The following is a 24,268-nucleotide window of genomic DNA, read 5'->3' as shown; positions in this document are numbered from 1 at the left end:
TCGGTGCCGTGCACAGCTAGTTCATTAGCAGAAATGAATAGTGAAGCCCGGCTCATTTAAATGGGCTGTCTTACATGACTTCTCGCTGTACTCTGTTCCTGTCACATGCTTCCAAGAATCATTGACTCTTATTATACATGTAAATGGCTATCATAAAAATAAAAATTTCATTTAAGATTGTTAATGACTTTTTGCAGTAGTCTGGCTTCCTTTAATGATCATACCCTGCCCCCTAATTAAAAGTATTTATCTTTCAAGCATCCGCGACTGGCTCCCTGCAATCAGAGTTATTCAACAAAAAGGAGATAAATCCGTCAACTTGGGAAGGTATCACCTGCGGGGATTAAGGCGCGCTTTTTAGGGAGGAGGAGGAATTACACAGCATCGCTCACTGCTGATGCTGAAACGCCACGGCAGCTTTTTAAGGAGGAGGGATTACACGGCATCACTCATGGCTGATGTCAGAAAACCACAAACACTGATAAACCCGCTTCACAAACGCGGGCTGGAACACAGAAGCGTTGTTTTGTTGAACGTCTTCCTCACGGCTCGGTTCAAACCTGATAGGATCTGCAGGACTGATGATGGGTCAAACTCGCCCCCATGTGTTACAACGTGAATTCCACATACAGAAAAAAAGGTGCGACTTACACTACGAACAATACGGTAGATATCGAATAATGTTTGTGGCATCTCCATCAGTTGTCTACTATTTGCCTTTTTTCCTACCCACATCCTCCAACCAAATCGCAGTGAGCTCCAGACCACATTAGACCCTGACCGATAACTAGGTATGCCAGTGAAATTGGCCGATATGAGCTACTTGCAGATAAATTGTATCAGTGTTTATAACGGCCGATAAAAGACAAGGGAGTTCAGATGCTCTTGGTCTGGCCCTGGACCTCAGATCAACTGGCCCTGGACCTCAGATCTTAGTTTTCAAGTGGGAAGAAACCATCGGGTAGATCCACAACCCTCTGGAAGGGTTTTAGCTTCATCTGGACTGTGAAAGTCTCATGATCACCCCAGAGGAGCTGGTGCTAAGAAGAGGTCCTAGTTAAGTGTGTGTGTGTGTGTGTGTGTGGGGGGGGGTGTCTCGACAATGTGACAGAGAGTCAACCAACTGGAGGCGGAGCTCAGTGGTGTTTGTTTTCTGTTTTTTCTTCAAACTGTGAACTAGACAGTTTTTGGAACCTCAAATAAAGTTGAACAAGGAGATGTTCCTACTGGATCACAGCATGCGGTCTGTGGAGAGGACGGAGACCATTCCTGATGGGCTAACTCTTTGTGGGAGGGGCCAGCCCAGCATGCGGCGTTCAGTGAGCAGAGCTCATTGATTCATTTCTTTGTCCAGTGCTGCTTGCATTGGACAAAGAAATGGTTTTGGTGATCTTACATGCTGAAGGACTTCGTCAGACTCGGGTCAGATTAAGTGGATATCGGTGTTGATGAACACAAATGAACACGTTGTTTAATTTAGCCACTCCCACTGAAAGTAAACCTTTATCACCTGTGCTCATGCTCAGTAAAGCAGAAATGTTATTAGGTCTACCTGTAAAATATTTTGCTGACGATCACCTCAAACCTGACAGCGTGGCGTTGGTGTGGCGGCGTGAAGCAACATCCTCACCTCTTTTTGCTTTTAGGTTCTCTGAGCCGACAGGCTTTCGGCGCGGTTACACATGACTGCAAATACTTTCTGATGTTTGGATCAGAGCGGCGCTGCCTCTAAGTACCAACCAAATGGTCTCCGTCGCTCACAGAGAAACTGTTTATCATCAGGTTGCATCGCCATCAGACCTGGCTCAAGTACTGTTTGCATGACGCTCAGCGCCGTTTGCTGAAGTCTAACCGGGCACCAGATGGGCGGGACTTATGGCATAAAACAGGCAGCATGGGTACACAATTGTTGGAAAGTCAGCTGAACACTAGTTTTGGTGAGTGAAACCAGACACTACCTGAACACCGTCTACGTGGTTCAGTACCACATTTCCAAAATCAGCATGAATTCACCACATTATTACGAACAGTTTTGTCGGTTACATAATGCATAATCCAATTAATCATTTTAATTTACTCTCAAGGTTTCATATTTTTGTCTCATTCATTTTGCTACCAAAATTGACAAATTTTATAATTTACTAAAATTGATGAAATTATTTAATGGTACATTCATTTTTTTTAAGCAAAATGTTTTTTTTCTTTGAAGAATGAAGATTTGCTGTTTGTTGTGTTTTGGACCATTTTTGGGGCATCTGAAGGTACTGCCACTGAGGTCTTGGAGCCTGTGATTTGATATTTTTACAAAGTTTGTAAGATACAGTATATGAAACAAGAATTTACTCATATTTTCCAGAGTGTAAGTCACACCTGTCAAAAAATGTCTCTCGAATATATATATATATATATATATATATATATATATATATATATATATATATATATATATATATATATATATATATATATACACTCAACAAAAATATAAACGCAACACTTTTGGTTTTGCTCCCATTTTGTATGAGATGAACTCAAAGATCTAATTTTTTTCCACATACACAATATCACCATTTCCCTCAAATATTGTTCACAAACCAGTCTAAATCTGTGATAGTGAGCACTTCTCCTTTGCTGAGATAATCCATCCCACCTCACAGGTGTGCCATATCAAGATGCTGATTAGACACCATGATTAGTGCACAGGTGTGCCTTAGACTGCCCACAATAAAAGGCCACTCTGAAAGGTGCAGTTTTGTTTTATTGGGGGGGGATACCAGTCAGTATCTGGTGTGACCACCATTTGCCTCATGCAGTGCAACACATCTCCTTTGCATCATCCGTGAAAAGAACACCTCTCCAACGTGCCAAACACCAGCGAATGTGAGCATTTGCCCACTCAAGTCAGTTACGTCGACGAACTGGAGTCAGGTCGAGACGCCACTGAAGACGACGAGCATGCAGATGAGCTTCCCTGAGACAGTTTCTGACAGTTTGTGCAGAAATTCTTTGGTTATGCAAACTGATTGTTTCAGCAGCTGTCCGAGTGGCTGGTCTCAGACGATCTTGGAGGTGAAAATGCTGGATGTGGAGGTCCTGGGCTGGTGTGGTTACACGTGGTCTGCGGTTGTGAGGCTGGTTGGATGTACTGCCAGATTCTCTGAAACACCTTTGGAGACGGCTTATGGTAGAGACATGAACATTCAATACACGAGCAACAGGTCTGGTTGACATTCCTGCTGTCAGCATGCCAATTGCACGCTCCCTCAAATCTTGCGACATCTGTGGCATTGTGCTGTGTGATAAAACTGCACCTTTCAGAGTGGCCTTTTATTGTGGACAGTCTAAGGCACACCTGTGCACTAATCATGGTGTCTAATCAGCATCTTGATATGGCACACCTGTGAGGTGGGATGGATTATCTCAGCAAAGGAGAAGTGCTCACTATCACAGATTTCGACTGGTTTGTGAACAATATTTGAGGGAAATGGTGATATTGTGTATGTGGAAAAGTTTTAGATCTTTGAGTTCATCTCATACAAAATGGGAGCAAAACCAAAAGTGTTGCGTTTATATTTTTGTTGAGTATATATATATATGTGTGTGTGTGTGTGTGTGTGTGTGTGTGTGTGTGTGTGTGTGTGTGTGTGTGCGTTACTTTTTTTTCATTATCAGCTCCTTAACTTGGGATTTTTGTGTATTGTTGGCAGTGATGCTGGTACTCTAATCTGACCACTTTTTTTTTTAGTAATGAGTAATCTAACGCGTTAATCTTTCCAAATCAGTAATCACATTAAAGTTACTTCTCCAAGTCACTGTGCGTTACTATTATTTTTGCATTGTGGGTCGATAGCAGCATTAAACTTGGTCCGTGGGCAGGAGGTTGGGGTTCGACTGAACTGCCCACTTTAAGTGAGCTGTGAGCTTTTCATCTGCAGTTTTCTGCAGCAGCTACGACTCGTCCTCACCTCTTAAAGCGCGGTGACAACAGCACACCTGCACTGAGCTTTACAAAGACAGTTTATGCTTTTTTTCTCCTTTATTTACAATTCTGAGCTGAGCTGCTCTGTATCTGCTCGTTAAAAAAAGCTGATCCTCCGCGTCAACAACTAACACTATTTTCCACTCAAATGCACCTAAACTCTCTTTCTGAGGACCACATGATGTGAAAACGCAATAAAACATTCTTACCTGTAAATCTGGTCATGTTTTCTGCATAAATAAATGTTATCCATTCTTTGGGCTCAACCACCAAAGCAGGGGTGAATCCAGATTGAATGGGGGTGTGGGGCCAGGATGTGCCCCCCCCAACACCCCTAGATTAAAGGTCCAGTTTGGAAGCCTTTTTTTACTACAACTACTAATACTACTTATAATAATAATAATTTTGACAAGTAAAATGTTTAGAGAGAATTTAAATGTTAGAAAAATGTTAGAAAGAATTTAACAGTTACATTTATAAACAATGTAGGTTAGAAATTGCAAGTTTTACTGTTACAGTGCTGTCAACAGTTAAATATGAGGTCAAGAAAGAGGTCTTTATTTTACTTTTTATAAAACAAGTATTTATTTTCATTGAAGTCAAGAAAGGGTGACTATAAAGTGAGTTTTGGCAAAACAAGTATCATTGTCATGTTGACATGGGTTGTTGTCGGCAGCTGGGGAAAGTAACTAAAAAAGTAACTAGTAATCTAACTTAGTTACTTTTACAATTGAGTAATCAGTAAAGTAACTAAGTTACTTTTTCAAGGAGTCATCAGTAATCAGTAAGTGGAGTAACTGTGGCAACACTGATTGTTGGAGTGTATTTTTATTTTTTAGCATTTATTCTTTTATTACTGGAGTTTATTTTGTCAAGTGCTTTGATTCTGGGGAAAGTCTGATATAAATAACTGATAGCTGCTTAGAACCTCAGGAGGTGAAACCACACTGCTGTTCTCCAGCTTCTCCTGCTGAGGTTCAAAGCCAGCAATAAGAAGAACAACCCACCGGTACCATCGACTGATGCACTCAGCATGTCGTTGTCGGGCCAGATGTGCTCCACGCCGCTGTCTCGCATCTCGTCATCCTCCTCCTCCTTGGACAGCAGGCCGTGGCTCTCGGCTCGTGGCGAAGCATCTGGGTTGGTGAGGCTGGCGGGGCTGCCGGTGCCGTTGATCAGCGGGTCTTCCTCGGACACGGGCAGCTTGTCCTCCTCCTCCGTCTCTGATCCCGTCTCCACCACATTCTCGTAGTTGAGCGCTGGAATAAAGAACGAGAAGGTCAGAATCGAAAAATTGGGGAAAACATATAATGAGGCGTCACGTTTGAGCTCCAGCATCAGCTTACGGTCTGTTTCCTCATGATCAAACATTCATATTGCACCGGGTTTCACCCTCATTACAGCTTGTACTGTTGTGGACCAAAAGAAATTCAGCTTTGAAACTTGCGAACAAGTGTCAGCCGAAAGATTGGACTGAATGTAAATGGTGGAGCAACTCATTTTGGAAATTGAGGTTTATGCCTAGATTAAAAAGGTCACCCCACATCAGTGTGCCGTCCAAGGCGGAGGCGTTTTTGTGGGTTACACCCCAATTACAGCATCCGCGACTGGAATCTGTGACTGAACCACAGCGGTGGGCAGACAGCTGTCGAGGAGATGTGAGCCAAAATAGCTGCTAATTTTCAGTCATGCTCACATGACTCGGATGCCAATGAGCTGCACCTTTCAGGACGGCGTTGCTCTGAAGCACAGCCGTCACGTTTGAGATGCTCCACATAACACATACACTGTTACACATGTCGCCGCCGTGCACGCAACAAGACTTAACCTGCAGTCACTTAGATTTTTGTCCCCTTCGGGAAGGTTTCACATTTGCAAAATAAATGTTTCCTCACAAACAGGGAGAGCGGCCTTGAAACTGATGTTGTGCACAGCGGCGGCTGCACATTTTCAAACATGGGTGGGCAAGCAAACAGACAAGTGGAACCAATTTGGCTCCCAAATTTCAAAATTTAAATTCCTTTCTTTGCAATTCACTGTCATTCATGGATTCAACTTTATGGAGCGAAACAGTTGCTGGTGAACTTTACCCCAATATCCAATCACATGACAGCTCATAGTACTGATGTCTGATGATTTAAATAAACAGCATTATATTTTAATAGGATGAAATCCTGCACAATTTGTGTTTAAATAATTTGCCTTCATGCAATTGTTACTTTAATATCCAGGTGGTGATGAAGCTAGTTATCACAGTAGCTTGCCAGGTTAGGCAAACAACCCCCCCCCCCCACCCACACACACACACACACAACTCTCCACAGTATGTAATTTGGCTATTTAGCATGAAACTAGTTCAACAACAAGCCTTTTTTAAACTTGAGACATAGCAGATAAACTGTATCTCAAGGCTGACCTGTATGGATAATGGTAGTGGGGTAAATTTGGAGTGATAACAAAATAAACAAACAAAACTGCAGATCAACACATAATCAATGGTGATGATCAAACCCTTATGATAATGAAAAGGAATTAACACTTGAATTTAGACTTTTACAATTTAAACATAGACTTTATTACAAATAACAAAAAATATAACTAACAATCAACCTACGTTTGTATGCATTTGGCTAAAATATATGCATCTACTTTGGCCCTACCTAGCTGGTGGCATGGAGACCACTTTCCTGTTGTCACTGTAAAGTGTCCACTCTGATTGAAAATGATTGGCAGCTGTTCACTTTACCTCTTTCTCTTGTACCTAATGTGACCAAGGGGTGATGGGGTCCCAGCTACGCTAGACAGCACTGTAAACAATGCCATCAGAGGGTCCTCTGCTGGACACTTTACCTCTTTCTCTTGTACCTAATGTGACCAAGGGGTGATGGGGTCCCAGCTACGCTAGACAGCACTGTAAACAATGCCATCAGAGGGTCCTCTGCTGGACAAACACTGTTGTGACAACATTTCCAACAGACAAACTGTTTCTCTGCTTTGTTTATTAAGTAAAATAAAAGTTTTCATATATGTAAAAATAAGGGCAATACTGATATGTTCAGATAAAGGCTTATATCTGCCAACTGATATCGGCTGGGCTCTATCTATGTTTGTGTGAGTGTGTTCTTGTGGAACTCACCACATTGTCAATAATCCTGCCCTGCCCATTTTGCTAGACTGTGTGGACAAAATTTATCCTTGTGTAACAGAGGTATATGTCTTTACAATCATCGCATCACTGTGCATGCTATGATTGACATCTGACAGTTACCAGAATCAAAGTGGTTTAATGCATTCTGCTTACTGATTTAGTGTACAACCATTTTGGGGTGGCCATTCAGTTCCACGGGGCATCAGCTACCATAGCCCCCCTCTGGAGCCGCCTATGTACATGCAGATAAAAGCAGGTACAGACAGACGGACATACCAGCACACACACAATCAAAGCTCCCGAAGGCATCAGCAGGATGCGCCTGCTTCCACCACTCTCAAGTCCCAGACATATGCCTGCTTTTCTTAAAATAGACGGCCTGTAAATAAGGGCTGTGAACTCAATCAAAGGTGGCTGGCGTGCAAATTAGTCGCCGCCTTCGGCAGGTTCTCTGAGCAGATTCGCCACAGCGTAAATCGTGGCAGGGAAGACGTCAGAAGACGACTTATTGGAGGCGCACAGATGGAGCCAGAAATATGGCATTACATGGGGACACACCTCATTGGCAGCTCATACAGGAATGTTCTGCGGTGAAACAAATCATGGGAGGGGCCAGAGAGAGAGAGAGAGAGAGAGAGCAGTAATGACGGGATGGAGCCTGTTTTTTTTTGTTGTTTTTATGTTTCTGAGCAATAATAAAAAAAGCAGCGGCCTCATAACTCAGCAGATCTGAGATCACCTTCCTCAGCAGCAGAATCCAGGATCCTAATTCTGATTTTGTGCCCGAGCGTGGGGCTGCTTTCTGAAGTACACGGGCGTTCCCAGAATCCGAAGAAGTTCATGCGTGACATTTCTCAGGACATTACACATGTAAAAAAATAAGCTCCTCCACATGTCCTCCGAACACGGCTCCGAACCGCTGACTGGTCGGCACTTGCCTTCAGTGAACAACTGCACAACAGGTGCAAATTAAAATGAAAACAGGGCTTTCAGAGAGGGAGGGGGCGGGAGGGGAAGGCTGGGGCGGGTCAGGGGAGAGCGCGGTGACCTGCCTCGAATACCAATCGACAGAGGAAACAAAACCTTTTCAAGAGGTGTGATCAGAAGGGTTTAGGCAAGTTCAGACTCAGTAATGCTCCTCAGAGATCCCCACACCCCCAATAAAAAAAAAAAAACAACAGCGTGCGGGAGGTTTGTGGGTGGTCCACCGAGCTTCACCTGAAGCTCTGAATCAAAGCGCTCAAACTGTCAAACGTTTGACATCTGACACTAACGACAAAGTGGCTTTTCCAGCTGATAATCATCAACATGGAAAAGCGGATCGCGGAGGTCACGATGAAAAAACTCTGATGTGGGAACGCCGTCCAGTCAAACCAAACACACAGTGATGCTGACTGGCTGGTTGTAGGGTTCAGTAGCATCACCAGAAAATTAACATTTGTCCTTCAAAATCCTGTTTCCAGCATCAGTTCCTCATCGCCACTTTACTGATGCGGCTTCCATGGCGCCCACCATATCTCGTTTATGCACTGAGATCAGCTGAGCAAGTTCACACCACTCCCAAAAAGCACAATTACTTCTGTCTTCTGTACTTTCGTCATTATTCTGTTTGGTGATGCTTGTGGGATAAAAACCGCTCTGGTCAGGAAGCAGAATCTAGAGACACTGAGAAACGTGATGATGTCAGTCCGACATTCAGAACGAGTGAAGGAGAACAGCGCCACCTAACACGCCACCTTTTGCTTCATTGGCAACCAAGAATTTTGGGTGAAGAATTTAAAATGCATCCAGAAATGAATCAAAATTAACACTCAGACTATTGCAAAAATACTGAAACATACTGAAAAGAAAAAACAGAAATAAAATGCAGGCATTAATGTATGAAATAAATCACTTTTACAGCCAAGTCAGGAGATGAACACAAGAACATTTTCTTGGATTTCATTTACATCAATCTATTGGGATGCAAACAGCATGGTTACTGTATGGTAAATCTGTCTGAGGAGGCAGTTCTCAAAACCTGAGTGAACGTGCAAGAAGGAGGCTCGTGAGGGAAGCCACCAAGACATCCAAACAACACTGAAGGAGTTATAGGTTTATGTGGCTGTTACTGGAGAAACCACACAGTGCAGCTTTTGTCTGTTGCATCAGGAGAACATGCTCAACAGTGTTGCCAAACAGAGAAAAATTTACATGAAAACACGTGAAATCTCAGCTCGACTCTCCCGTGTGCATTCTGGCAAACTAGAGCTGAAATTTCACCTTTTCTTCTTCAGACACACAAATTACTCAGAAGGTCAGGGACACAACTGGATTTCCACCAAAAGTTATCTTCTCGAATAAAACAGCCGAAACCTCGCAGCACATTTGATCAGCTTTTTTTGCCATCTAGTGGCCGATGCGAGCATTTCAGAGCTTCTGTAAATATCCTACTTGAAACGCAAAATTCAGTAAAAATGGCATTTATAAATGTCAGAAAAGCACTTTTTTTTTTGCCAAGCAGCTCTTTGACCCCCCAGTACTAATGATTTTGAGAGCTTTTAAGTTTTAGGATGGTGAAGGTTTTGCTGGATGGATGGAAGGAAGGCAATTTCTCTGGACAAAGACAACATACAGTTGTGAAAAATCTGCCTTTTTAAGAAAAAAAAACTGCCCACTCTAGGCAGATTTACCACACAGTGCCATACTGTGTGTATTTCTTAATGATTAATGGAAATGAAGTCCAAGACATATTCAGTGACTTGGAAAATTTCATGTGTTCATCCTCTGACATGTCTCAAGAAAACTGACTGTAAAAGCGATGATTTAATGCTTATTTTTAGAATAAATTGCCTCCCTCCCAAAATTTTTCTGGAATGAGTTTCAGGCCTTAAATCCAGGAATGGATGTACACTGCTGTGCAAAAGTTTGAGACACCCCACAGTTATAATAAAAGCAGCGTTTGGTGCCCCTCTCCACAACCCCCCCTTTTTATTGGCAACAAGAGTGAATATGTGAGCTACATTTTTTTATCCCATAATGACGATGATGATAATAATAATAATAATAATAATAATAATAATAATAATAATGACTGCAAATAATCATGAAATATTAAAATAATTGCAAAACACACAATTACTGATACTTTAAGTTGCGTTATCCTTAAAACAGTTTTGAGGTCCTGCGACTTACATACCCGAAAAATCACATGTAAATAGAAACCAGTTATACTGATTTTCATTAGAGTTAAAATCCATCACACATTTCACTTATTTATGAAAATTTATCAGGTTTTCTGAATTTTAATGCTTTTATGATGCATTAAATATACATTAAACTTTTGCACAATAGTATACGAGGTCTGTCCGTAAAGTATAGGTCCTTTTTATTTTTTTCAAAAACTATATGGATTTCATTCATATGTTTTTACGTCAGACATGCTTGAACCCTCGTGCGCATGCGTGAGTTTTTCCACGCCTGTCGGTGACGTCATCCGACTGTGAGCACTCCTTGTGGGAGGAGTCGTCCAGCCCCTCGTCGGAATTCCTTTGTCTGAGAAGTTGCTGAGAGACTGGCGCTTTGTTTGATCAAAATTTTTTCTAAACCTGTGAGACACATCGAAGTGGACACGGTTCGAAAAATCAAGCTGGTTTTCAGTGAAAATTTTAACAGCTGATGAGAGATTTTGAGGTGATTCTGTCGCTTTAAGGACTTCCCACGGAGCGAGACGTCGCGCAGCGCTCTCAGCCGCCATCGTCAGCCTGTTTCAAGCTTAAAACCTCCACATTTCAGGCTCTGTTGATCCAGGACGTCGTGAGAGAACAGAGAAGTTTCAGAAGAAGTCGGTTTCAGCATTTTATCCGGATATTCCACTGTTAAAGGAGATTTTTTAATGAAAGACGTGCGGGCGGATTGCAGCGTCGGCTCGCAGCCGCCGCGACGCTCCGTCACAGGAAAAACACCTCTGTTGGAAGCCTAAGGGCAAGTTGGAACATCTCCAGCTGATAAACAATTTCTCATATACTCACTCCACTGAAAGCCATCAAAAGCCAACTGGATTTTACAAATGGTTATCAACACGGAGGTGTTTTTCCTGTGCCGCCGCGCCGCGTCGGCTGCGTCCCGACGCGCGGACCCGTCCGCACGTCTTTCATAAAAAAAATCTCCTTTAACAGTGGAATATCCGGATAAAATGCTGAAACCGACTTCTTCTGAAACTTCTCTGTTCTCTCACGACATCCTGGATACACAGAGCCTGAAATGTGGAGGTTTTAAGCTTGAAACAGGCTGATGACGCCGCCTGAGAGCGCTGCACGACGTCTCGCACCGTGAAAAGTCCTTAAGCGACAGAATCACCTCAAAATCTCTCATCAGCCGTTAAAATTTTCACTGAAAACCAGCTTAATTTTTCGAACCGTGTCCACTTCGATGTGTCTCACAGGTTTAGAAAAAATTCTGATCAAACAACGCGCCAGTCTCTCAGCAACTTCTCAGACAAAGGAATTCCGACGAGGGGCTGGACGACTCCTCCCACAAGGAGTGCTCACAGGCGAATGACGTCACCGACAGGCGTGGAAAAACTCACGCATGCGCACGAGGGTTCAAGCAAGTCTGACGTAAAAACATATGAATGAAATCCATATAGTTTTTGAAAAAAATAAAAAGGACCGTTACTTTACGGACAGCCCTCGTAAATTAACAAATGAAAAGAAGATGACCAGAAAAAAAGATGAAATATCTTTAGTTCATCCTGTCTGCAATGAAGCAGAACTCAAAGTAAATGTTACAATCACTGTCCTTCAGTTTTATTTGCATTTTCTATATCATTCCAAATTTTCCTGATTTGGGGTTGTATATGAAAGTGTGTTTTTTTGTTTGTTTTTTGGCATTGTTGCTGTTTAATAATTCAAATTTTTTGCTTAAATCTCATGTTGCCAATAATTCTCACAGCAGGTGCTTCAGATTGACTTTAAAACTGATTTTTGCACATTTACTACAAACTCTGTCCCCTTCTGAAGTTGGTGATCTCTGCTTTAAATTAGAGGCACTAAAAAGTCTGCAGAGTTTTAAGACTTTCCTGCAGCTATTCTGTGCGAGGATCTGAGCTTATTTTCTCAGCATCGACTCCTCCGGCGTCCAGCGGAGACAACACAGGGACTGAGGCGTCCCCGTGAACGTGCTCCCTGGACTCGGATTCAGAGTCCGGCTGAATGAGACAATCGCAGGATTTAAAGGCTCCATTCTTCCTCAGTAAAAGCAAAGAGGACACTCGTTTTTCTTCAGCCACACATCCATGGCGGTGCCGCCACCGCCGTCATGACGTCACCGAGGCCCCAGATAATACAGCAAACTCGGAATTTTGAACTGTTACACGCCATTGTAAAGTTTGTGCTGAAAATTTCGCGAGAGGCGTTGAAGTGTCTCCAAACGTCTGCTGTCAACGTTTTACCTCCATGAAGGCAAAAATGACAGCGGGGCGCTCGTCAAGTCAACTCGCAGCATTAACGCGAAGAAAGCCGCCATTGTTTCGGTGCCATCGTTGACAAGAACCTCTGTGTCTGCGAGCGCCAAGCATCTATTGGTATTGTGTCACGCAACAAAGTAATTCTAACCTCGGAACACGGCGCAGGCGGTTATTTCGTCCCCCTCAAACCTTGCTCTTTTGTGCGCACGCGGAGTGAGAAAGACAAAGAAAATGTTTACTTCTCTCTACCTTAAGTGTCATCGCCAACAAAAGCAATTACAGCTTCACAAACTGTTGCTACCTGCCTGCTTTTGTTGCTTTTCTTTTCTTTTTTCTCGCTCTCCGCACTCGTCGCTGAAGGTGAATAAAAGGCGCGTCTTTTACTGTGCAGATAATTAAAGTGACACATGTAACAGTGCAATTCTTGTTTAATATCTGGTTTTAAAGTATCTGACATAACCCTTTTCACAGGCCTGGCATTATTCTGTCACTCATTAAAAAAAAAAAAAATATTTGAGGAATATTGTATATTGATTAGGATGGCGAGATGTGTCATTTCTGTGATGAAGACGAAAAAAGGGCAACAGTTCTGTTCTGACAGTCGTCTTCTGCACAAACACTGAAGACTGTGTAATTAATTTAGTGCTGGGAAACAAACTCCAAATCTTAAATGACTGTATTTACGACGCATCGCGTTTGACAGCAAGCAAATAACAGCAGCGATTAAAAAAAACAACAAAAAAAAAACATCTGGGTTGCAATCAACTCCGCCGTACCCATGAAACAAATTGCTTCATGGACGCTTTGATGACAAACATCAGACACTTTCCACCAGTTTGTCAAACGCTGATGCGCCTTTGACTCATTTTGAGGTCAAAGTGCACGAAACAAGTAACGCCGTCTTCAGGATCAGAGGGAAGTTGTCATTTGTTGTCAACACAACATTCATTCAAGTTGATTAAACTCAAACTGAAACCTTGGTTGAAGCATCGATTAACTGACCAACAGAAGAAGAAGCACCAAACTGACAGTTTAATAATCAGTCGTCATTCTATAATTTGAGTGTTTGTTTGTTGGTCGAGTCCTTCTAGGTTTCCAGTAAACTTGGTGCTGTGTTTTCTGGAGTATCAGTCACGCTCTTCTCTCTGTGCTGAACTCACCAGCGTTTTCCTGGAGTTTAACAATGGTTAGGGATCTCTGTGTCGTTCATGTGCACGCCACAGCATGTGCTGTTACTTAACATAAGGACATTTAAATCTCCAAAATAAGCGAGATGTACAAATACATTTCTCAACACTCAAAATTCATATATTCTCAAGAAATGTTGATTCCTCAGAATGCAAAAAGATGGAGAACCACACTGCCCTATTTTTTCTGGACTTAGGCTCAAACTTCTGAGTTGCCCCTCGTAACATTAAATCAAGATGATTTATGTCTGAATCATGTCTTGAACTGGTTTTTAAATTGTTTTACGAACATGTTAAACTGGTTTAAAAGGAATCATTTTAAACCAGACCTTAACTGTTTTGTATAAACGTAAAACTGCCTCAAAGTCAGCTGTTTTAAATGTGTCGTAAACTGGATAAATACACAATGAAATGAAATTTTAAATTTGAACATGAAATGACGCCTTTAGAGTCTGTTACACTGTGACCAGCCTTCTCTTCCAAACAACACAATTAACCAATTAACAATGAAAAAGTAATTAACAGTTTGACTGATCATTTGTTGCATCCAGTAAATTTTAATTAAGTTACTGCATTAATGGAGTTTTTGTATTTGCTATAAAATTACAGAAGATCAAAAAAATCTACTGCCTGTGCAATCTGAAAACCAAAATATATTAATTTTATAAGAAGTGCAAACTTATGCAAAGTCCGAACAATCATCCAAAAAAATCAGTATCGTTAACAGAAATGACATCAGTTCAGTCCAAGTGTCACTGAGGATGAACCAGAATCAACATCTGAATCCCGATTCGCATCCAAGCTACCTGCTCTTTATGACAATGATCATAACGCCTTTGATTCAGACCAGCAAGCAGAGAAAAACAACAAAACAAAGAATACAGAGTAAGAAAGAAAGAAGAAAGAGGGTTCTGTTTTTTCTTTTATCAGTTACAGCCATTAAATGATTCAATCTGTTCATTCAATAATCAACTAAATATAGAAATGAAATGACATCATTCAAAACTGTAGTAGGCACAAAAGTTTGACAGACGAGCAGCTGAAGTGAGGGTCTTTTCTTTTTTGAGAAACTTTCATGTCTTTCGGCTTGCCGGCGTTCTGACCGAAAAATCTGGTGCAGCTGTGGAGTTCAAAGGTGCTGCGCTGATGCTCGGTGCAGGAAAAGCGTTTCACAACGCTAACAGGTATAATCGCATTTATTTAACATTCCTAAAGTAGCCGTCAGACAGAGAGAGAGAGTGGGGGGGCGATGGTGGAGGTGATGGCTGCGGGGAAAACCACGAACACCCACGTTTGCGCTTTCACGCTAACCCCGGCTGACTTTTTAGTGGAGAGCCGAGGCTTAGCTCCAGGTGACACGCTCGGCCTCCCACGCCGATAATGAGCCAGGACAGTCTCCCTATTGGACGATAACTGCTGGCGCTCGCTGGCTGTCTCATGAATGTGAGCTGAGCGGATCACCTGGATGGCTGCGAGGGAGGAGCAGGAGCGCCGTGCTAGTCAGCGTGAGTGTGGGAGGGCACTAAGGTGCAGGCGAGGTCGCTGCCTCGTGGCTACGGCCGGCGGAAACCGATTCTCATCCTGACCTTTGGTCTGCAGCAGTTTAAGCACTTCCCTCACACCTACAGGAAATTACCTCGTTTTCACACTCTGAACCAGCTCTCGTGCATTTTACCACAGTTCTGATCTGCACAAGTCCTGGAGACAGGCTCTTCTCTGTCCTGTGATAGATATCAGGGTCTGAAAATTGATTTTTACATATTTCGTAATCAACATAAACACTCTAATGTGTGCTGTTGTAGTTACAGCTGCAGGTCATGTGGTCACCGGTGCTACTCTTAGTTTGTTTTTTGCAGGATTATGCTGTACCTTTTCAGATGATCTCCATGAAAACTGCTGGAATGATCAATGTCATCAATAGGGAGGAGTCACGTCATTACACTGGACTGTGGGTGTGGGGGGGGCAACAGCAGGGGATCACTGTCACTGGTGTGTGTGTGTGACTGTGTGTGAGTGGACAAGATAACTCAAAAATGGCTGCACTGATATCCTTCAAACTTTGTGGGAATGTTACTTGGATAGATGTCTCGAGGTTATTTTGGAGTAGTTTGCTCCGGGGTCAAAGTTTAAGGTGAAGGAATACATGATAAAAATATAACGCAATGCTAAAATGCCCTCAACCGTATGAGCCTAAAACCTTGACCTCTTAAAATAGGTCAAGGTTAGCCATCTTTGACCTTGTCCAAGGTCTGTGTCTCAAGAATACTCCTTGTGAATTTGAAGACCCTGTCAGGAACAGGACTGGACTTATGCTGAAGACAGACAGACAGAGACACAGACAGACGGACGGAGAGACGTAAAAAAAACCCTTTTTTGTATATCTCAACAACCGAGACACCAAGATGGATGATGTAAAACATATACTGACCAGTGAAATATTAATGGTGGGTTGGTATCAGTGACTTCATAAAGAAGCTGCACTGGGGTCACATGATGAAGTCAAAGCCACAGTTACAGACAGATGTAGATTTACTTGTATATTTATATTGTGATGTGGTGAGCCTGCAGGTTGTGCACGAGTCCTGTGTTGTCTTTCATTTTGGTCTTAATCTGGATCCTAATTTGGGATCTGAATCATTTTTCCTTCTCTTACATACTCAGACTGGCATTCAGGACATTTTTGATGTTTTAAAATGACCAACGTTACCATGAGGAGGCCCTCATTAAGATCTGGTGCTGATGTGGATTCTTGATCCTTTCTCTCCCCCCTCTGTCATTTTGAGATAGGACTTTTTGTCAGTCAGTTTCTCAAACATGAATCCAAAGATCTTTATCAAACCTGTCAGTCATTTCATCATACATATTAAATATCAGAAGATGAACAAGTAAGATTTAATCCAGATCTGGATCCAGACCCCACAGGTCCAGTCTGCTGAGTGCTGCTGTAGCTGCTGTAGTTGTAGATGTTTTTTATGTTTTAAGGAAGGAAGTGGAGCATTTCTACATCCTTTCTTTGTGTTTTTTTTTTTCTTTTTAATGGCAGCTCTGTGTTGTGGGTCCAGTCGGGCTGCTGCAAATAAACTCAGAACCACAAAAGCAAAGCAGACATGTTTGGATATTCTGTGATATCTTGTCTCTGTATAATGGTGCGATGAAGCACACGGGGCAAATCGGGGCCAAGTCGGTGAAAAGACGGTGGCAGAGGGCAAACAAAAGCTCTGAAAGAAGAGCGAGCGGGCGGGCGAGGGAGGGGCTGCGAATGGTGAAAACTCACTCAAGTGGAAACCTGGATGCGGGGAGAGGAAAGTGGACATGAACATGTTAAAAGTTCTTTAAATCAGGAGGAGAAGATGCACAATTTGTGAGAATTCTGGAATCGGAAAATAACGTCAAGCTGCAGACTTCAAATTTAAACTAGACGACCTTTTGACCCTAAAACCATCAAGAACCTGCAGAAGCAGATTTTCTTTGCAAACTGCCGAAAACAAACAAGACTGATCTAAAGTGTATTTTTACTTCATGAATGACTGTCTGTGTGTTTCCGAAGTACTTTCTACTTAAATGACGTCACCTAAAGTAAAAGCTTATTACGCTTCCACATATAAGAAAAGTCATTTATTTGGGTCAAATGGCCAAAAAAGAAAGTAAGTCGATATCAGCTTTCTCAATTTCAACAATGAAAACAAAGAAACAAAAACGTCTGTCAAATATTTAACCTCACATGCAAATAGGTAATTTTGTTTGATTTTACAAAACGGTTATTTTAGAAACACAAAAAGCAGCTCCTCCGATGGACGTTTGCAATGCTGAAACCTCCGACAAGTCCACGTGTTCCCCACCACCAAAACACCCACGTTCACTCGCATTTAACATCAAACATTGAGTTGTGTTTCCTCAGAATTTATCTGTATGCTCATAAAATTTCATCAAGATCCACTCAGAACTTTTTTTTTGGATGATGCTATATCGCTAACGTTCTTCGAGATCTCACTTCCAGAATATATTCCGGATCACCTTAAAAACAGAATCAAAACTTATTTACTAGAACATTATCTATGTGGTAGCCAAATTTCACTGGAATCTGATCACTGCTCTCCGAGTTATCCTGCTCAGAAACAAATAAATGTCGGTGAAAGTATTAATTACCTCTGTAGCAGAGGTCAGGAACTGCAGACAGATGTGGAATTACTGAACAAACTGAATGAAGGTTATATGGCTTTCTGTGCCACTGTTATCGCTGATTTGTGCTAAAACTGATTTTTGTGCATCCCTCACCACTGCAAAGCAGGTACGATGAGTGTATTATTCTTATTTTTTAAAGCCCTTCTCTGGCATTAGTTTTGCATTTTTCTTGCCTGTCTACTGTGCTCTTTGTCCCTCTACGACACCCATCCTTTGCCAGATATTTCACATACAGGAAGCTGTGCCTGTGGCCACGGCTAAACAAAAGCTGACAGGTCAAGTTACAGTGAAGGACTTTAAAACTGAATGCCTCCCAGACCTGACATAACTGAGGGATTAAGGAAGATATGTTTTAGTCTGGAGGATATTTCTGGCTTTGCTGGATTGGACTCTGGATCGTAGCACTTGGGTACATTTTGTTCCAGAGAGGACAAATGTTACATCAACTTCCATTTTAGGGCCTACGCTGGTTTTAAAACTTTAAAGACCCACATTGGCCTAAATATTGTGTGCAATCAACACAAAATAAAGTCACTTTAAAAAAGTCTTTGAGGTGGTTGTTGGTGACGTGACACATCTGGTCTTAAAACGGTTTCCCAACAATGTTACTCCTGTCAAGTTGGACAAAAAGACCAAAACATGCAACACTTCAAATTTAGACACGGAGTCCAGAAGTGGCTGCTCCAACACGAGCTTATGCTTAATCTAATAAAACCCGAACCACAATTTTATGGATTATTTTCAAGATAAAGCTACAAGAACTCAAACGTGACACATGAAGCTGTGATCTGCTGGTGATCTTTCTGGGTGAAGAAGAAGAAGAAGAAGAAGAAGATTCTGCAGACTTCAAATCAATTAAACTCTGGTTTATTTCTGTAGGAGCAACAAGCTGAGAAAGAGAGACAGGGCGATCGAGATTTACTCCTCAGCTCAAAGGTCCACCTACACACCGAGTCCTGCACGGACTCACCATCTGTGCCCTCCGCCTCCCCCTCCTGCCTCCAACAAATGTTCCTCCTCGTCCTTGTCACACAAGCCAAAGAGGGGGGGCTGAGGAGGCACAAAAGCTTCCCCTGGCTGCCCTCAGGACTCCCAGGCCAGAAGAGAAGAAGAAGAGGAGGAAGAGGAGGGAGGTGGGGGTGAAGGAGAGGTTAGAGAATACAAATATATATAATTATTTTTTTAATGGCTCAGGTGAGTTCATCCTGACGCTCGTCAAGCAGCGGAAAGGAAGGAAGGAAGGGGTGAAAAACCGGTTAAAATTAGAAAATTTAATTTATTTGATAATTTCCCAGAATAATTAGAGTTAATATGGGTTAATTAATATGCAAATCTCTCAGCAGATGTTCGGCAGTGAGGAAAAACAGCCCCCTTCTACTTTCTCCTGCCTGCTTTTGGCTGTCACTTACTGGCTCATAATTATGGTTACGAAGCAAACACACAGACGCAGAAAGGAAACGTTTGGTGGCTCCACCACTTCACGCTCACCGCAGACAGAAACACAGGCCATCGCTACCTTCCCCTCCACTATAAAAGCCCATTTTGTGCCCTCTGTGTGGTTTGTTCCCGCCACAATAAGAGCACTGACAAGCATTTACATCTAGCAACACGAATACCCGCTTAATCATCGATTCATCATTTAAACACATTTCTCATCGGAAAAAAAATGCTAAATGTTTGTTCAAGTTTCTCAAATTTCATTCTTTTTTCAAATTAGATGAATTTATTTTTGGTAAATTGAAACATGTAAACTGCTTTTTTAAATCCAGTTTAATGCAGATACTATTTTCTTCTTTTAAATAACGCTAAACCAGTATCATAATCATTTAAAAAATTTAATGTTTGAATCCAGATTTATAAAGTTCCACATGAATGACAGAGTGGCTTAAAGTGTTCAGACATTTTTAATAACGGTTTTGAACCAGATATTACTTAATTATTGCTTGAAATTAGTGGTGGGAGTAGTTTAAATTCCATTTCAAAATGACAAATAGTTGGATTTTAATGGGATTTAAACAGGATTACACACAAACTGGTTTTTGAAGCTGCTTTGAATGGGTTTAAAGCCTTTTCTAAAGTAAATATAAAATAGTTTAAACTTTTACTATGGCAAAATTAAATGTAATTTTTTAATAGTTCGATACGAAGCACAGAGTGATTTAAATTGTTTTTACGTAACCTAAACCTTGATTAAAATTTGTTTTAAACTCAGATTGTTAAAATATTGTGTATATAAATATTTACAAGTCCTTAAATGTAAATGTTTATGACCAGAAGTGACAGTAAAGATATAGTAAGAGTATTTTCTGTTGTTGTTTATTTTAAATATTTTTGGAGCATCTATATCTTCAAATAGGAAGAAAGAAACCAGGTGGCTGCTCCATAAAACAGAAAAAGGTGAATTATTTGAGAATATACTTTAAATTTCTCCCCGGGTTGCCAGGTGTCTCTGATTTTGGCTGATTTTGTGTTGATGGTGATATTTTTGGTGATGTGTAACGTGTTGTTTGTCCACGTCTTTAATAAAAGCCTGTTTCTATTGTTGGTTCGAGTCTTGAGGGAGGAGGGAAGGTTTACCTTTAACAGAAAGATTTAATTCATGGATTCCTCCCTGGGGAAGGAGAAAAATATAAAAGCCTATCTCGGGGTTCTCCTGTGGTCAGCGCTCTCCAGTAATAATGTGTTTCCGATAGCAACTGCTGTGTGCGTGTGCCAAAAGCTGAGACTGTTATCTAAATCGTTCTTTCTCTGTGGCCCAGTGTCTCTTTTCCTTTCCTCCTCCTCTTCCTCCTCTGAGGGACACCGTGGCTCAGTGCCATGGCTCCACGCCCCAGCACATGCAAAAACGTGCACATGCAAAAACGTGCACATGCAAAAACGTGCACGCGCACGGAGGAGCAACATGCACGTCTAAAGAAGAATGCACTCATTTTTTTAGAAATGCATTTGTAAAATTACACGTTGTAAGCAGTGCACAACAAACAGACTCGGGTAGTCAGAATCAGCTCAGGGGGCGGGGCCAAGGACCGAGCTCCCAGGCGCCAATTTGATAACTAAAACGTTCTGTTATCAGGTCTCACAGTTTAAGATGGAACCTGGCTCCGGTGTGGCCTTGTAGAACTTTGTGCACAGCGCCGTCATGATAACACATCTGCTCTGGAGTCAGTCTGATCCACCAAGCTCCTTATTTAGAGGGGGGGGGGGGGGGGGGGGGGGCTGTGAGTGAAGGTATCAGAGTGTTTGCAACAAAGTAAGATGCACCTAAACTACAGTCCTTCAGTACTGAGTTCCTTCTATGCCACCCCAAGCCTGTAGTGGGCAGAGAATGAGCATGTGTCTCCATGAGGACAGCTGAAGGAGACATACATGCCTCTGGGTCCTCTGCTTTTAGGAAAAGCTTATGGAGTCATGAGGTCACTGGACAGAGATGTTTGGTGATGCTGCTCTATTTGCAGGAGAACAAAGACTTTTGGGTCCTGGTGCTTCTTGTCTTGCTGTGTGGTTGTGAGACTTGGACACATCCGAAGGTGATGACTGGATGACTTTGGCACGAGGTCTCTTTGGAGGATCCTTGGGTACCGCTGGAAAGACTTTGTGTCAAATGAGCGGTACTAGGAGAGACTAAGATGAGGAGGATCACCTGCATTGTGAGGGAGCATTGGCTTTGACATTTTGCCCTGTTTCTCTGTGCTCGATCAAGCACACAGGTGCATGAGTGTTGAGGACCCCAGTAGCTGAAGAAGGTCAAGGACACGCCCCCGTTTCAACTTGCTGTGGCAGAGATGTGGGAATGGACCAGTTGTCTGTCTGGGTGGTTGCCATCCAGTACCCAAGGTGGTTCTGTGGTTGTTGTGGATGCGGCAAAGCACAGTATTAATGCATCTTGCCAGACGTGACTTGACTTGGAATTGGGTCAGGTCTACTGCCTTGGGTCTTGGAACTGAATGTCACTGTGTCTGAAACAAGTGGATCTGAGAGAACCAGATATTTTATTTTTGTTCCTAGTTTGGTTTTTCTCCAGGTTGACTGCAGATTGACACTTTGATCTATTTTGGGTCGGTTTCAGTTTTCTTTGGGGTACAGCAGGTAGCTGAGTGGGTACCCACCATTGGACTGGTGTCCCATCCAGGGTTACAGTCGACTCTCATCTGTTCGACACAATGGAATCCAGAGATAAGCACCGGCACCAACGGACCTCGGGACCTACATAAGACTTCTTCAGTTATCCGTGGGTCCACAATTTAAGGGTTAAGGGTGAGGTTGAACTATTTGGACTCATGAAGACCATCAGAGATGTGAGCAAACAAGTCCCTCGTGCCTTTTAAGCAAAGGAATTACTGTATTTTTCAAAATATAAGTAACTTTTTTAAACTAGTTTGGGAGGTCCTGTGACTTATACTATGGAACTATGGTACTTATTAGTGAGGATGAGCATTTGTAGGTATGTTAACGTTCACAGACCTAACAGAAAATTGTTCTGGTAACCCAAAATCCCAGCCTCCTTGGGGTCAGATGCAAGATACTGGACTAGGTGCCAGTTCATCCTGGTTATTAACCTCCAGAGACCCCAAATGGAAATGTAGGAAAAAAATGGATGAATGGTTCAAGATCTCAAATAAATCTCTCAATATATGACTGAAATGATTTTATTTGGTAAAAATACCTTCATCATCGAGATCTACAGTAGAACAACCCTGAAGTGTTTGATAGCAAAGCACAACCGTTTTAATTGCAACCTCCCAAAAAACCTCATGAATGAATGAAATATCATCAATCAATCAATGTCTGATGACACCTTTCCTTCCACCTACGAGAAAACATCTTCCCTTGGAGCCCCAAAAAGCAAAAAACCCACTATTTTTCATCCCTGATGGCCCCAACATGCTTCATTTTAATAAAAAAAAAAAGAATATATAAAAATTAATTACTTGCATTAAGTATATGCAAATTCAAATGTAAGCAATCATTGCAATATTAATTTTGCCAGAACTGATTAAAAGCTTTAATAAATCTATATAGAGTATTGTGCCAATCTGATATAGTAAATGTATTACGCTGGCTGTAAGATTAATTAGAAAGTGAGGGTAACATATTGCACTGCCGGGCCAGATTACTGTACTTTTTTGTTAATAACAGTTAAGCAGAACCTAAGCTGTAATTACGGGCCAACGGAAGCTTTTGATGCCGATTTTCTTCACCGCAAGCGGAGAGAATGAAGCAATTTTGGAAATAAAATTAAATAACAACCACCCTGCTTGTTGTTTAATCTTTTAACATTTCTAAAAATCAAAGCATAATTTCACTTAGAGAAGGAGAGCATGGGGTTTGAGCAAGGCATGAGCCTGAGAGGGTTAAGGGTTCAATTCCCACAGAAACTAAAGAGATTAAAAGAGTCGGAAAGCTCTTTAAAGCAGTGAAGCACCTTGATTTGTCAGACATCAGGGACGGACATGCGTTTACACTCTTTCACCTCTTCCCCCGCCGCCAAAACTGTCGAGTAGGCGGTGAGATAACGCTGAAAACGACCGGTTTGATCTGGCCAAGGTTGTTTTGCATTCTTGTCCACAGAGACGGGGCCATGGCCACGTTTATCTCAGCAAAACAGCACCTGAGAGCTAAAACAAGTCTTTCTCACCGCTGCCACCGTGACTCTGAACTGATGACTCAGCAAAAACAGCAGCGCTCCGAGTGAAGGCGGAACCGATCCAGCAGAACGTCTTCTGTTATGTTTCATATTCAAGCCTTCATTAGGAAGAAGGAATGCCTGAAAAATCCCAGTCTGGTGATTGTAAACCAATAAAAACGTGGGAAGATGGCAGGTTTTTGTTAGTCACCATTATCAAGTCCAGGTTATAGGCTGATCATAGCATAGAATTATAGTTTATCTAGTTTCATAGCACCATAGGATGATAATATCATCAGCTCATAGTATCATAGGCTCAGTGCATCATAGGCTAACAATATTACAGGCTCATAGTGTCAAACATTCATATCATCGACTCATAGTATCATATTATATATTATTATTACATTCTAGTTTCATAGCACCATAGGATGATAATATCATCAGCTCATAGTATCATAGGCTCAGTGCATCATAGGCTAACAATATTACAGGCTCATAGTGTCAAACATTCATATCATCGACTCATAGTATCATATTATATATTATTATTACATTCTAGTTTCATAGCACCATAGGATGATAATATCATCAGCTCATAGTATCATAGGCTCAGTGCATCATAGGCTAACAATATTACAGGCTCGTAGTGTCAAACATTCATATCATCGACTCATAGTATCATATTATATATTATTATTAC

At 41.9% G+C, this 24,268-nt stretch overlaps 1 protein-coding gene across 4 annotated transcripts in view; it reads right to left on the bottom strand.

Moving 5' to 3' along the window:
* The window catches only part of zeb2b (zinc finger E-box binding homeobox 2b), a 202,206-nt gene that overhangs the window by 40,845 nt on the left and 137,093 nt on the right, over positions 1-24,268 (bottom strand). For 2 of the 4 annotated variants that reach the window (XM_034179059.1, XM_034179044.1), the window contains exon 3: positions 4,987-5,238. In XM_034179059.1, the coding sequence (XP_034034950.1) occupies positions 4,987-5,238 (252 nt within the window). The remainder of the gene's footprint in view (positions 1-4,986; positions 5,239-24,268) is intronic. The other 2 variants (XM_034179049.1, XM_034179054.1) reach the window with 1 other exon arrangement.

This window comes from Thalassophryne amazonica, chromosome 1, assembly GCF_902500255.1.
Source record: "Thalassophryne amazonica chromosome 1, fThaAma1.1, whole genome shotgun sequence".
NCBI classification, from domain to species: Eukaryota; Metazoa; Chordata; class Actinopteri; order Batrachoidiformes; family Batrachoididae; genus Thalassophryne; species Thalassophryne amazonica.
This window is presented reverse-complemented; position numbering and strand designations above follow the sequence as displayed.